This window comes from Tubulanus polymorphus, chromosome 6, assembly GCF_964204645.1.
Source record: "Tubulanus polymorphus chromosome 6, tnTubPoly1.2, whole genome shotgun sequence".
Taxonomy (NCBI): domain Eukaryota; kingdom Metazoa; phylum Nemertea; class Palaeonemertea; order Tubulaniformes; family Tubulanidae; genus Tubulanus; species Tubulanus polymorphus.
The window spans coordinates 21378212-21393854 of record NC_134030.1 but is presented as its reverse complement, the minus strand read 5'-3'; the positions used below and the strand labels follow the sequence as shown (position 1 = coordinate 21393854).

The 15643-nt window shown below is 37.9% G+C and overlaps 1 protein-coding gene across 2 annotated transcripts in view; it reads left to right on the top strand.

Annotated features, from left to right (window-relative positions):
• Nucleotides 1–15643, top strand: part of LOC141906765 (sodium- and chloride-dependent GABA transporter 2-like) — a 36776-nt gene that overhangs the window by 18339 nt on the left and 2794 nt on the right. For both annotated transcript variants that reach the window (XM_074796123.1, XM_074796122.1), the window contains exons 3-14: nt 1555–1686; nt 2240–2384; nt 3024–3146; nt 3758–3890; nt 4739–4873; nt 6193–6296; nt 7999–8123; nt 8737–8849; nt 13173–13310; nt 13992–14094; nt 14193–14293; nt 14935–15105. In XM_074796123.1, the coding sequence (XP_074652224.1) occupies nt 1555–1686; nt 2240–2384; nt 3024–3146; nt 3758–3890; nt 4739–4873; nt 6193–6296; nt 7999–8123; nt 8737–8849; nt 13173–13310; nt 13992–14094; nt 14193–14293; nt 14935–15105 (1523 nt within the window). The remainder of the gene's footprint in view (nt 1–1554; nt 1687–2239; nt 2385–3023; nt 3147–3757; nt 3891–4738; nt 4874–6192; nt 6297–7998; nt 8124–8736; nt 8850–13172; nt 13311–13991; nt 14095–14192; nt 14294–14934; nt 15106–15643) is intronic.

Here is a 15643-nt window from a genome sequence, read left to right as displayed (position 1 = left end):
TATTCTTGATTAGTCTTCTTATCAAGTATTCCAGCGAACCATGAAAATTTCGAATTTGTTTGACTGAATTAAATCGCTTGTTTTGATTGGTCCATATGTAATGGTATTTCAAGTGAGCGGGCCAATCAGATTGGACTTCGATGATCTTTTATTAACTGGCCAATCGAAGCTTAGAACATCTTCTATAAAACGTGATCTTCGATTGGTCAGTTAACGCTGTGTTTTGACTAATAAACCAATCAGAACTTATGACACAGGAAATGACTGACGTCATTCTTTCTGATTGTGATTGGCTCATATTCGAGTCATTCCCGCTGTCTACATAAAACGCACTCTGATTGGTCCTTTCACTAGTCGTTCGAGCTATGCGACCAATCAGGATCAGTCTCGATGTGTGTTTAATCTAAAACAAACTCCGATTGGCCCAGTTGCGAGCCTTTTGAGCTTTTGGACCAATCGCAAACAGTCTCAATGTGTTAGGAACTCTGATTGGTCAATTTCTTGGGTTGTTTCTCCAAAGCGACCAGAAGAAAGAAAATTGAAATTGAAACATTCGCTTCAAAATTTGAATATTCAGTTATTTGGTGAGGCTAACATTAATCTTAAGTACTTTTGTAAAGAATTGCCCTCAGTTTACTGCTTGACGCTCGCTACCTTGAGTTCTAGGGTGAATTGAACATTTAGGGATGGTGTTCAGCTCGGTGTTCTACTTGGCATGCAGCCAACATCCGCTATCTCTTTTGATATACGGAAACGACCTTGATTATTTTTCCATCTCGATCTCGGGACGAAAAGAAAAAAAAATCCCCTGAAAATAAATTATAACGTCAAAAGTACAAGCATTAGTCAGGGGGAAATCATGGGAAATCATTAATTCGCGAATTGCTTGAATTTCGAGCCTGTGCGATGATTGATGACCGCTAATTACACTCAATTAGTGACGTTAATTACACCTCTAATTGACTATTGTTTGCGCTCGAAAATAACGGCGTTAAAACGAGGCCATTTAAGTGTTCTGGGCGGCGTTTGTAGAATCAGTTCTCAGCACCCAGTTCCACCGGTTATGGGTTAAGATCTGACCCTGAGTACTTTCGTCGCTAACTACCACGCGCCTGTGTGTGCGTGTGAGTCGATGTGGGTACTACGTCATCGATAATGGGGCTTCGTGTTAGGCTAACCAGAATTTAAGAATAATCAAAGATAGTAAAATATCAACATAAGAATGTGGAAAATGCATTATGGAACAAATTCTGTTGTGTACAGGTCTAAAAGTTTGAAAAACCAAAAGTTTATTTGATCAAGAATTTAGAATGACCCAACATTGTCGTCGTTCCTTGCTACGACCTGTAGCTGACAGTGAGATTCAACCTCAAGCTTACCTTCATTTTATCTTAAACAAATTTCTCAAAAACGATGCACAAAAAACCTTCTTTGAGATGATGAATTTTTGTCGTGATACGCAAAAGAAAACTTTTTTGAGATGATGAATTTTTGTTTTTTAACTTGATGCGTTTTTCTTACGTTTTTTAACGTTTTCTTTATTTCTAATTGCAGGCGCGTTTTTGATACCGTACGCGATATGTCTGGTGTGCTGTTCCTTACCGGTGTTTTTCCTGGAGGTCGCGCTCGGGCAGTTCATGAGTCTCGGAGGTTGGAAAGCTTGGAGGATCTGCCCGCTATTTCAAGGTAAGGGATTCCGTTAGCTCCTCTCGCAATAGATTTATGTATATGACTTGAACAACTGCTCTTTTAGCGTCTTGATTCGATTGAGAAACTTGCAAAGTTGTTACTTACGTAGTTCAAAACTGGTATTAAATCTTAAGACTCTTCTTAAGTTGTTAGATTGGCTATAGAACCAAAAATGAGCTTAGACTGATCTTAAATTTTAGATTGGCTATAGAACTAATATGAGCTAAGACTGGTCTTAATTTGTTAGATTGGTTATAAAACCAAAATGAGCTTAGACTGGTCTAAAGCTGTTAGATTGGCTATAGAACTAACATGAGCTAAGCCTGGTCTTAATTTGTTAGATTGGTTATAGAACCAAAATGAGCTTAGACTGGTCTTAAGTTGTTAGATTGGCTATAGAACTAGATAGAATGAGTTAACACTGGTCTCAGGTTGACGGCGGGATTGGTTGTAGAACCAAAATGAGCTTAGATCGATGCCATGTCAGCGCAACTGGGATTGCCATTCCGCCAAACATATTATATAATTTTTCTATTTTGAAATGTTGCAGGTATCGGGATAGCCAGCGCTGTGATCGTGTTCTTCAGCAATTCCTACTACGCGGTTATCATCGCCTGGGCGTTGTACTACCTGAGTATGTCGTTCAGCAGTGTTCTACCGTGGACTCATTGCGACAACGCCTGGAACACTGAACGGTAAATACAAAGTCAGGGGCACGGAATAGTTTAACGCATGATGTATAAGTTAGGGGGGGGGGGGGGCTGACAGATCAGGGAATCAGGAAATTCCAGACTTATTTTCAAGGAATTCTAAACCCTTTCTTGCAATGTATGGAAAATGTAAATTTTCGGTGTCTTTTTCTTGACTATAGTGAACTGATATTAATCTCGGTGTAGAGTTAACAAATAAAAACCCACAGTAGATTTGTAGAAAACTTCTATTTTCTAACAGTCTCGGGGGTTACTTCAGAAACCCGTCATCAGAGAAGGTGAAATGAATAATGATAACAAAATGATAATAAAAGAATGATCAATTTTAGTTTCTCTCATAATAAGGTTTAGACGTAACCCCGAAACTATTAGAAAGTACACTTTTCTACATATCTACATCGGGGTTTTACTTGTTGTCTTGTTCTTGCCGGTGACAAGTGGATCATGGAATTTTTTTTTGAATAACTGTGAAAGAATTGAATCGAAAATGAACTTGAATTGAACCATCTGAGTGCAAAAGACAGAAAATAACAAATTCTTGATTATTTTTTTGGAAATGAACTTGAATCGAACCACTGGAACTATCTGACTGACTTCGATTGTTTTTTTTTTTTTGGTTTGCAGATGTTCCGTGTCGAAGCTGAGTGTTAACTGTAGTTTGATGAACGGAGATCTGAACGTCACGTGTCAAAATATAACAAACATCACCGCTCTCAATACAGTCGATCCGGTCGTCGAATTCTGGGAGTAAGTTATTCCATTCGCGATAATCTCACTTCTTTTTATGATATGAAGGTTTGACGAAATTGGTAAAATAAACAAATTTAAATCTTTGATGAATTTCTGAAGATGTTTAGAAGTATTCTAATTGAAGTTTCAGATTAACAGATTTTATTTGTAAAGTTTTCATATTGCCGAGGTCTTTAAACTACTTAAATGCTTTTGACGCTGGCTATCGATTTTTATCCAAAACCATCGCCGAACCCGAGTTTTCTCGGTAACGGCGGAAAATTACTGGGAGCGGTTATTTTTCAAAAAAGTCCGTTATTTCAAAAAGCTAAAACGAAAAAACCGATCGTGACCTCAAGACGACCGAAGATGGAAATACACTAAAAACTCAACAAACTTCAGACTTTAAGACAGTGGAAAATTACCGGGTCGCTTTTTCCCCCAGAAAAACCGTTATTTCAAAAGTTTAAAATTCATTCGTGACCTTGAGACGTTCGCGGATAGAATTCACCGTAAAAACCGTTTGAATTCGAGAAGTTCAGACAACATTCGATCAACGGAAAGTTACTGAAATCTTTCTTTCTCGCGATAGTTTTTTAAAAGTTCTCTTTTCTTCCTCCTCTTTGCAGACGGAAAATTCTGAAGATTTCGCCGGGTGTCGATCAGCCCGGTACTGTAGTCTGGGAGTTGGCTGTTGCGCTGTTTGTAACGTGGATTCTGTGCTATTTCTCCATCTGGAAAGGCATCAAATGGACAGGAAAGGTAAAGCGAGTGAATTGGAGAGAGAAACTTCTCGCCAGCTCTCGGCAGTCAGTATATCGTGTACACTGTTGTTGGCGCAGAGTTTACAAATGAAAAAAGATAACAACATTTTTTTTTATTCTGAGAAAACGTTGTTCCACGCGCGCGAAGCAGATTGATAATAGCTCGTTGGCAAAAGGTCAATGATTTTCGTATCCAGTTCCAACGAGTTCCACAGTTAAACATTATACTTGTTAGAACAGTATATCTCGGCCAGGAACTGACTGTTACGCGTAGAGTTGAAATATTAAGACCCTTAGGTAGAACGATGGCCGAGAACAGAATTCATCCTTGAAAAAAGTACGTTACAGCATGATCGATATCACGTTTATGCCCTCCTGTACTCAGGCCCTTGTTTAGTTCATATACCCGATGAAGCTGATGTAACACAGCAAAAATCGCACGTACCGGTTTTCAAGGATGAATTTTGTTGTGGGGTACTGGCAACGCTACTGTGGCAATCGAGGGATTCCTCATATGGCAGGCGAGGATCCACCAGGTTCGCTAGTGGTTACTCGGTTACCGCGCTTCAATTTCTTCTTCATTTCGATTAAATTCGAATCATTTTTCATTTAAACTATGCCATTTATTATTTGGTCAATCTTATCCCTATTTGATCAGACTCGTTTCCATTTGAGAAGTAATCTGGAACCTGATTTGCCGTTCTCTCTTTAGTAGTTGAAATGTAAATTAAATTAAAATATTTTGATGATAATAAAGAGTGAAATATAACTATGCGAATGAGAACCACGTCTGACTCTTATTCGTGCTTTCTATCTGAAATGAATTCATTGTTTTCTTTTCTGCAGGTCGTCTATTTCACTTCGTTGTTTCCATATTTGGTGATCACGATTTTGACGATTAACGGCGCCTTGCTGGAAGGATCACTGGACGGTGTTATATTCTACTTGAAACCGGACTTCAGCAAGTTACTCGATCCAGGGGTAAGTCACGGGTGGCTCCACGTTAAAGTCAGGGGATTGATCCAGGGGTGAGTCAGAGAATGGCACCTGGGTGTAAGTTGGGGTCTCACAGGGTGCAGGTCTGGGTAATTCAGAGATCTAACAGATGTTTCTTCAGTAGTAAGGGATGGATGGCTCCAAGATGAAATTCTATCTCACAGGGTGGCTCCAGGATTATGTTATTTATCGCAGGGTTGGCTCCAGGAGCAATGTTTGTCTCACCAGGACAGGGCTGAGGAAGTCGGGGATCTTGCAGGAGGGCCGTCTGGAAAAAATTGGCATCTCGCAGGGATGCTCCAGGTTTAAGTTAATGGTCTCACACAGGTTGCTCCATAGTGTGGCTAAATGCCTCTAACAAGGAGGGGAACAGTATGTTGAAAAACAATAACCGAGACTATTTGCAGATATCTGTCTACATCCTACAAATAAATGTATATAAACCTGTATACATTTTAGCATCAGACGTATTCGTTGCAATAGACGGATTAAAAAATTCCAATCCACGCCGTGACTCAATGTCGCATTGTTCACTCGCAACATCTGTGGTATCTATCCGTCCATAATACACACATGTCACGTTAAAAACCATTACGTCTGCCTTTAAAGCGGTTCGTTATCGCGCCACGAGAGGGCGCTGTACAAACACCTGTTATTTTCTCAAACCTTTTGAAAGATTATTTGCAATATATACGTTCACGATAGCGACTTGGTTTTTCTTTTTGATATTCAAGAGCATCGCCTTTTGAAGATTTTAGCGACATTGAAATCTCAGTGAGATGACTTCTGAATTGGCCACCCTTGCACCCCGGTCAGTGTGTTCTGACTCTGGTCTATATCAGATCAATCGAAGCTTTCTAAACTTTCTATTTCAAAAACAACCAGTCTTGATTTATGTATCAAATAATAATGTATCTAAGTTAATTTCGTTTTTTTTTGTGAATTTCGCCGATGATTGCCTTTTTTGTTCTAAACATTGAACATACATTGGAATATAATTTTGAAACAAAAACGGGGAACTACCTATCATTTCGGAATCTTTTCCTTACATCCGAAAGTTACGATATACCCTATAATCTACCCTAAAATTGGGCCCTCACTGAAAGGATAATCTCGCCTATCTACAGTCTATACCATGAAAGACCCGGCCGCCTCTATTCATTTATTCAAACTTATATCTGGCTGTGCGCTTCCCCAAGTTTCGACTTTGTCCATCAGTGACCGTCCATACATGGTCGTTAGCTGTCAATCAAATTGATTAAATTTTTTCAAATTTTCTAATTTAGTCTGTTGTTGTTTTATAGGTTTGGTACGACGCAGGTACTCAGACATTCTACTCGTACGCTATCGGTTACGGGGCTCTCACGGCGCTGGGTAGTTACAACAAATTCAACAACAATGTTTATAGGTAAGACATATACACAACACGAAAAGCAACTTAAAGTTTTTTTTTTTGTTTTTTTTAAATCCTATCAACCCACTGAGCCCCACGCAGGGCATTATAAGCGGGTTATTTGTAAAGTTAATCTAAACTTAAAAGTTCATCGAAAAATAGCACGCGTTGATAAATATTTTCGACGATAGATATTGTCATACAAAATATATGTCATTAAGGATCAATAAAGTTATTTTGGATTTGAATATATCGATAATTGAATTGAATTGACCGGTGACCAGTCCAGCCCCGATATATCGATGATGTAGTGCACTTCATCTCCTCAAAGATAATTATGAACATTTATTTAAAAAAAAAGTTTTATTATTTAAAGAACTATATTTGATTTAAAACCAAAAGCCAAATTCACGTTTGTAAATGTTATTTCGAAACGCCAATATTGACGGTGTAGTGCACATCGACTCGAAACAGAACCTCTTAATAACGCATACTAGATATCAAATGTATATGAACGTTATTGTAACGATTTTGACGATAAAGTTTGAGAGCCTTCATTCTTGCTTTAATCATCGTGCGAAATTTATTATAAATGCCAAATTTCTTTATAATAAGCGAAACAAATCTGTAATGTTTGGTTCATGCTTTGCCGCGATTCATTGCTACAAAACACGGAAAAACAGGTTAAAAAAATGGCATTGAAATCACTGTCAAAGCGAAGGTATAAGAATAACGTGTATATCATTCCATTGTTCATTGAATAGGAAAACTAGTTTGGTCGATTCTGGCTTTTAAGGTAGAAAACTTTTTCCAAAGAAAGAAAGGCACCTTGTATAACCAGTTCTATCCGTGAATTGTAGAAATTACGCTCAAACTCTCAACTCGCAATTGTGGACCTGAATCCGGAACTATACCTTGATATATATATATATATATATATATATATATATATATATATATATATATATATATATATATATATATATATATATATATATATATATATATATATATATATATATATATATATATATATATATATATATATATATATATATATATATATATATATATATATATATATATATATATATATATATATATATATATATATATATATATATATATATATATATATATATATATATATATATATATATATATATATATATATATATATATATATATATAATATAATATAAGCCTAATTTCATCCAAACAAGAGAAGAGTCGAATATATTGATGAATTATCACTTGGTTCAGAACTGTGGAACTAGGTCCCCGAACTGTAGAACAGTTCCGCGGTTCTGGGGTTCTGCGGTTCTGGGTCCAGAGGCCGGTTCCATAGTCAAGACTTAAGACCGAAAGTGGTCTTAAACCTTAAAACTGGTCTTAAGTCGTTAGCTTGGCTTTAGAACTAAGTTGGTCTTAGACTGGTCTTAAGTCTAGGCCCTCACTTAGGCTATATGGAACCGGCCCCAGAGCACTATGGAGCAGGGTCTGCAACTGTGGAACTGGAACCAGAACCGTGGAACTGGATCTAGAACTGTGGAACTTAGTCAAGTGACTGTGGAACTATGTCCAGAAGTGTGGAACTGGATCCAGTAACTGTTTTCGACGAGGTGGAAGTTTGTTCAGACTGTGGAACTGTGTCCGGAACTGTGGAAGTGGATACTAACTGCGAAATAATGATTTACAATTCGTTTTTCTTTTGCAGACAATGTATATTGGTAGCTATAATAAACTGCTCGACGAGTCTTTATGCCGGTTTCGCCGTATTCTGCGCTCTGGGCTTCATGGCTAAACAACAAGGTGTACCGATACAAGACGTCGCTTCTTCAGGTATTCATATAAAACGCTACTGTCCTTTCGCAGATTCGAAATGAAAAACACAAACTCAGTAATAATGGTCGATCTTACAATTGATGATATTGTTGAAAGTTTAGATTTGAGCTTGATCAAATCACGCTTTTATAGTAAGACATTCCTTACTGTGTCTCTGAATTTAGATAAATCTCGTTACTGTTTGAGAAAAATAAACTGAATATCAACATGTTGGATCATTCAATATTTTCTACACTTTGGCAATAGAGAATTCCACTTATGGCAAGTGAGGATCCACCCGCTGTCGCTAGTGCGCAGTAGGACATCAACTACTGCAGCAATAGAGGATTCCACTTGTGGCAAGTGAGGATCCACCAGGTGTCGCTAGTGCGCAGTAGGATATCAACTACTGCTGCAATAGAGGATCCCACTTGTGGCAAGTCAGGATCCACCAGGTGTCGCTAGTGTGCAGTAGGACATCAACTACTACAGCAATAGAGGATTCTACTTGCGGCAAGTGAGGATCCACCAGGTGTCGCCAGTCGTTTTCCCTCAATTTCACCAAAAGAAAGACACACAAAGAAAGTAAAATTGATTCTTATTTTATTCGTTCGAATTTTTTATTTTTCAGGTCCTGGTCTGGTTTTCATAGCGTACCCGAAGTCGATCGGAGCTATGTCGGTGCCGCAGCTGTGGGCCGTGTTGTTCTTCATAATGATCCTGTTACTGGGCATGAGTAGCGAGGTAGGGGTCGCTCCGGTCGGAGACATTTCTTCATCATAAAATTAACCCTTTAAAAACAAACAAATCAACCAATCGCATGTAGAGATTTGAATCTTTTATAAACCTCTGCGTATGCGCTTTCAACGGCCATGCCAGCCCGACGCATGCGCGATAATCACTCGGCGCATGCGTCGTCGTCACGGAGATATACGTCACCGGTATTTGAAGGATCGGATTTTTCGATTCGTCAGTTGAAAATTTTGAATTTGAATCTTTCTCAAAACAATGAAATTTTGAATTATCCATAAAATTTTTACTAATTGAAATGAAAGAAAGAATTGAAATGGAATTGATAATTTTTGGTTTTAGGTATTTAGGTTATTATTTGGGATTTTTTTTCATTTTTGGATCTTCTCATAAATATAATTAATATACATATATAATAATAATCGAATAATTTATTTTTCTATGGACCCTCGACGGTTTCACTAAAAAGTTTCAGAACGAGATAAGCGTGAGTTCTGTGACATCAGGATCCAGTTCAACAATTGCAAGATTCAGCTCAATTTTTGCAAATGAACGAATTAAACTTAAAGTGGAGGTTACTAGGACCAAAGTTTGCGAACCAGATCCACTGCTCCGAGTTAAGATTTGGGTCTCTGAGTCATCTCTACCTCAGAACTGCGGGGCCTGACTCCTACCGGGCGTAGAACTGACAAAACCTCGTCAATCTGTTGAGAAATCACATCGAATCTTTCCTAGATTCGAATAACGATTTCTCGAAAGGTCGAAAAAACTTTTTTGTGAAACCGGGGTCCAACACTCTGGGAGGTATCTATGTCTCTCTCTCGAGTGAGTTTAGAACAGGAATGGTGAAATCCGGTGCAATTCCAAATATCATACATCCAAATAGCGCGTAACAGGTACATGTAGATTATTTCGTGTTCATTACTTCATGTGTGCTTTGATTCCCGATAGAAGGCTAGGCCTAGGAGCAAAGGGGAACCATCAACTTGCAACAGATTCCGTTTGTGGCAAGTGATGATCCACTTGGTGTCACTAGTGCATAGTATGGCATCAACTACTGCGGCAATAGAGGATTCTAATTGTGGCAAGTGAGGATCCACCAGGTGTCACTAGTGCACAGTAGGGCATCAACTACTGCTGCAGGAGAGGATTCCACTTGTGGCAAGTGAGGATCCACCAGGTGTCACTAGTGCACAGTAGGGCATCAACTACTGCCGCAGTAGAGGATTCCACTTGTGGCAAGTGAGGATCCACCGGGTGTCGCTAGTAGTAAGTCTTCAATTTCTTCTAGATGTCAATCAAAATCGAATCAACTTTTCATCTTTCTCGAAGTTCGTTTGATAATTAAGACTAAATTAAGTTTATTGGAAATAACAAGACTGACTTTTAGTAGCGCCATCTGGTGGTGTAAGGCGATGTCGTGGTTCCACGTTCGTCATCAATTGTCGAATATGAACGGTTTTAGAGGGGTCTGCTAGATGTTGAGGGGCTGGATAGGGACTGTAGCGGGTGGGGGCGGTGATGAAAGGGAAGTGATTCATTCCGAGATTTGATCACAAAATCCATTAATTTTGAGTCGTCATTTCATTTCATATTTGATGAATAACTAATTGAACTACGGTTCAAACTGTGTGTTATTGTTATGTTGGTTTTATTTCAAGGCTCGAGACTAGACGAACGAGTGCACCGCTGCCAGATACATCGTGTGACATCGCGTCGACCATGTTACACGTGCATGTCAACCGCAAACATGTGCATGTACCTTTGTTCAAATATTAAAAAGATAAAAACGAAATACGTCATTACTTCTTAAGTCCGGTTGGGGGGTTAAGTAGACCGGGGTTATTTGTATATATATACGTCGATTTGAAAGAACGGGTTTCTGTTAAAGCGTTTCGTAGCTCGATATATAAATTTGAATTTCGAATTTGAATACATTCGTTATTTAACGACTCTCAACGTGACGTCACAATCGTCTGCTAAGCGATTCTGAAGATATTTATAGCGAGAAAGAAATTTCTATTGTATGATTTTAATTGATACTGATTAAATGTTAATTTCTTAATGATTTCTTTGACCCCTTTCTTGCATTCATGGAATCGTTGCCAGAGGCCACACAAGGGTTGGACTAACATATTATTATACTCATGCATAGTAGGGTGGTTGAAAGATTATTTAGTAGCTGGACCCAGTTCGACAATCGAGACTTTAATTTCTAAACTCGGGCTTAGCCGGCCATGTAACCAATCTTCGAGCCTTAAAAAAGGTCGTGAACTAAGAGTGGTTACAGGTTAGCCGATTGCTTATATGACTGAAATAAGCTTAGACTGGTCTTAAGTTGTGAGATCGGTTATAGAACCAAAATGAGTTTAGACTGGTCTTATATGTTGTGTTGTTAGATTGGTCAAAGAACCAAATCTAAGCTTATACTGGTCAAGGAACCAGAATTAGCTTGGACTGGTCTTAAGTTGTTAGCTTGGCTTTAGAACTAAAATGAGCTTAGACTGGTCTAAGGTTGTTAGATTGGTTATAAAGCCAAAATCAGCCTAGACTGGTCTCATTTTAAGTCTCGATCGTCGAAATGACCCGCGGGGGTATTTCACGAACTCAACGCCCTCGACCTTCACCCCGACCGGGCCCCGCATGATGCAAGAAAGGGCCGTTGATTGTTGCTAATTTAACGGGCTAACTTGCTATGAATTTCGCCCATACAGGACTCAGCCGCCACTGAATCATCAAGCGCCACATGTGTCCAACCTAAGCGTCGGATTATCCGTGTGTGACCGTAAGCCTTAATCATACCCACTACAGGCCAATTATTAATAATTAAGTCTCATCATTTTACAAGTAATTTTATCATTTCATATTCTGAAGATCAAATGCTATCGATGGAAAATCTATTAATGATGTATCTATTTTTTTCGAAAATTCGAAATGTGCGTGATGAGAATTTTTCTCAGATATTTTCATAATTTCAGAGATTTTTTTTCGAAACCATTGAAAATTTGTGTGGCTTTTTGTCTATTCGAAAATCTGAAATGGATTCAGTTCCTCAGTTCTACATCGAATTAAACCCTGCAGTTAAAATCGTTGAAAATAACCGATTCTAACTGACAGCTGTGTAACTGGGCCACGAAGCATTCTGCATTCCTTTTTTCTTATTTTGCCGAAATAAATTCTGCTGCCAATTTCAGATATTATAATTGAAACATTTAGGTCTATTATTGATGTATTATTATCAATTATTTGTTTATGTATTAATATTATTAGTAATTCTAATTTAAGTAATACATTATATCATATATTATTTCAAAAATCACCGAAATTATTTTAAAAAAAGATGACAAGACATGGAAATATATTTTCACTTTTACACTTTCAAAAATCTTCCTTCAGCATATTGCGTAATTCTCATCATCAATTCATTTCGAAAAGTTTTTTCATTTTCTAATTTCTAATTCCTAAATTCTAATTTCTATGTGTCTCGGACGATAGCGTTTGATCTTAAAGAACTCGTTCATACTTCATCATTCGTTCGATTATCGAGATTGTAAACTCATAATAATATTCCTCACTGTCAGAGAATTTAATATGAAAAAATCGTGCAAAATTTTAGTTTACTTACGGCACATTATTCATCCATTTATTAAATCATGTTGACGTTGTTTTCTGATTGTGTTGTTTTTATTGTAAGATTGTCGCCGGTTGAAACCCGCAGAATGTTAGAATCACTTTGATTGGTCAATTCTGGCGTATGATACATATGTGTTCCCTGTTCTGATTGGTCAATAACCTTGAGTAACAGCTCTGATTGGTCAATAAGATTAAACGGCTGCTCCGATTGGTCAATAAGCCTGAGCTAATATTCTTATTGTCCATTGAGCTTGAGCTACTGCTCTGATTGGCCATTGAGCTTGGACAACTGCTCCGATTGGCCAAGAGGCTTGAGCTACTGCTCTTATTGGCCAATAGAATGATAAGCATTGAGTGATTGATCTGGATTGGTCAATAAGTTCGAACGATCTCTCTGACTGGCTATCAGGCTTGATTAATAATCAATGCGGCCATGATTGTTCATTGCACTCTGCTGTGATTGGTCAATCGGTTTATAAAAAAGTAACCCGATTGGTCAATATACGCTCTTAGTATTTGAATATTCCAACGACAAAGCCACTGATTGGACGATAATCCTCTCAAAACAAGGCATTGATTGGTTTATCACTGTTCTGCTTTAAACGTGACCGGCGACAATTTTTCTTATTTCGGTCAGCGATTTGTGTTTATCTAATGCTCGATGGCCGTTGGTTTATTTTGCAGTTTGCCTGCTGCGAAGGATTCGTCACGACGATGAGCGACTTTTTCCCGAAATTGTTGCGAAAATCACCGAACCGCGAGATATTCACAGCCGTTTACTTCTTCGCGTCGTTTCTGGTCGGATTGTCAATGATTACGAACGTAAGTATTTATGGATCTGGTCGTGTGAAAATGACGTCGGTCTATAGGTATGGGATAGAACGTGGTGAAGTATGGTGGTTCAAGTTCAAATGTATTTCACGGAAAGCGTATGACAGGCTACATTGAGAGATTAATCGAATAGAAAAACTAATAAACATAAATAGAATTTGAAATTTTCAACGGAATGTATGGATACGGGTCAAAACGTCGTTGGGGATGGTGGTTCAAGTTCAAATGTACTTCACGGCTGAGAGATTAAGAGACAGAAAAACAGCAATAGAATTTACAATTTTTTTACAAAACCGTTTGGATGATAACTGGCAAAACTATGGGGATAATGGGCGGCAAAGATTTTGGGTAACGGGTCGGTAAACTATTGAAAAGGAAATATTTAGCTGGCTCGGGTTAACTGTTTGGTTTAGAGCCAGACGGCGGCGGTGCCACAAGCTGAAGCTTTGCTGCCCGCATGGAGAATGACCTCAGTTCCTGTCGCAACTTACAGTCCATTCACATAATATATCGTGATTTTTATGCTCTTCCATTTTGTTGCGAAATATTTTGAGAAAGGATATTCAATGCTAATGTTTTACCGACTGATTAATTTCATCTATATTCTTTCTTCATATTGGGCGTTATCGCTGCTTTGCAGCCATATTTAATATCATATTGATTCTCTTTCAGGGTGGGATGTACGTTTTCCAGATGTTCGACTATTATTCGGTCAGCGGGTTCTGTTTGTTGTGGGTTTGTTTCTTTGAAGTTGCCGCTATCGCCTGGGTTTATGGTAGGTGTCGTGTTACATACATACAACCGAAAACTAATTTTCACCGGTGGTAAATTTTGAATATCCGTTAATTTTCGTGCGCTGTTGTTTTTTAAAAGGTGCCAAACGATTTTACGACAATATTCAAATGATGATCGGATACAGAATGAATCCTTGGTTCCTCATTTGTTGGATGGGTTTGGCTCCAGCGCTGATGGGTGTAAGTATCTTATTTTATTGAATATCCAAAACAAGTTTAGACTGATATTCACGTTCTGAGATAGGCTATAAAACAAAAATGAGCTTAGACTGGTCTTAAGTTGTTAGATTGGTCATAGAACCAAAAAGAGCTTAGACTGGTCTTAAGTTGTTAGATTGGTGATAGAACCAAAATCAGCTTAGACTGGTCTTAAGTTATTAGATTGGTTATAGAACCAAAATGAGCTTAGACTGGTCTTAAGTTGTTAGATTGGTCGTAGAACCAAAAAGAGCTTAGACTGGTCTTAAGTTGTTAGATTGGTCATAGAACCAAAAAGAGCTTAGACTGGTCTTAAGTTGTTAGATTGGTTATAGAACCAAAATGAGCTTAGCCTGCACATAGGTCATTAGATATAGATTAGATATAGTTATTGAACCAAAATGAATTAAAACCGGTCATGCTAGATTGGCGATAGAACCAAATAGAACCAAAATGAGCTTAGACTGGTCTTGAGTTGTTAATTGGCTACAGAACTAAATTGAGCTTAGACTGATATTAGGTTGTTAGGTTGGTTATAGAACTAAAATGAGCTTAGATAAGTACTCAACTAGGTCTGAACTGAATGCAAGGTATAAATATCTTTTCTTTGTTTTGTTTTGTAGGGTATTTTCCTATTCAGCGCCGTGAAATTCAAGGTGCTTACCTACAACCACACGTATGTATACCCGGAATGGGCGCAGGCTATTGGAATATCTTTAGCGCTGATATCCATGATACAAATACCACTGTTTCTCGTCTATAAACTCATACGAACCCCCGGATCTTTACGTCAGGTGAGAAAACCTTAAACATTATTGCTTCATTTACTCAATTCTATGAGCTATTTCGAAAACTTAGAGAGTAGTGACGTTTAGACTGAATTCTATGAGACATTTTCAAAAACTAAGAGAGTAGTGACGTTTAGACTCAATTCTATGAGGCATTTTCAAAACAAAGAGAGTAGTGACGTTTAGACTCAATTCTGTAAGCCATTTTCAAAAACTAAGAGAGTAATGACGTTTAGACTGAATTCTATGAGACAGTTTTCAAAACTAAGATAGTAGTGACGTTTAGACTCAATTCTACGAGGCATTTTCAAAAACTAAGAGAGTAGTGACGTTTAGACTCAATTATATGAGACATTTTCAAAACTAAGAGAGTAGTGACGTTTAGACTCAATTTTATGAGACATTTTCAAAAACTAAGAGAGTAGTGACGTTTATACTGTCTCAATTCAATGAGCTATTTTCAAAACTAAGAGAGTAGTGACGTTAAGACTCAATTCTATGAGCCATTTTCAAAAACTAAGAGATTAGTGACGTTTAGACTCAA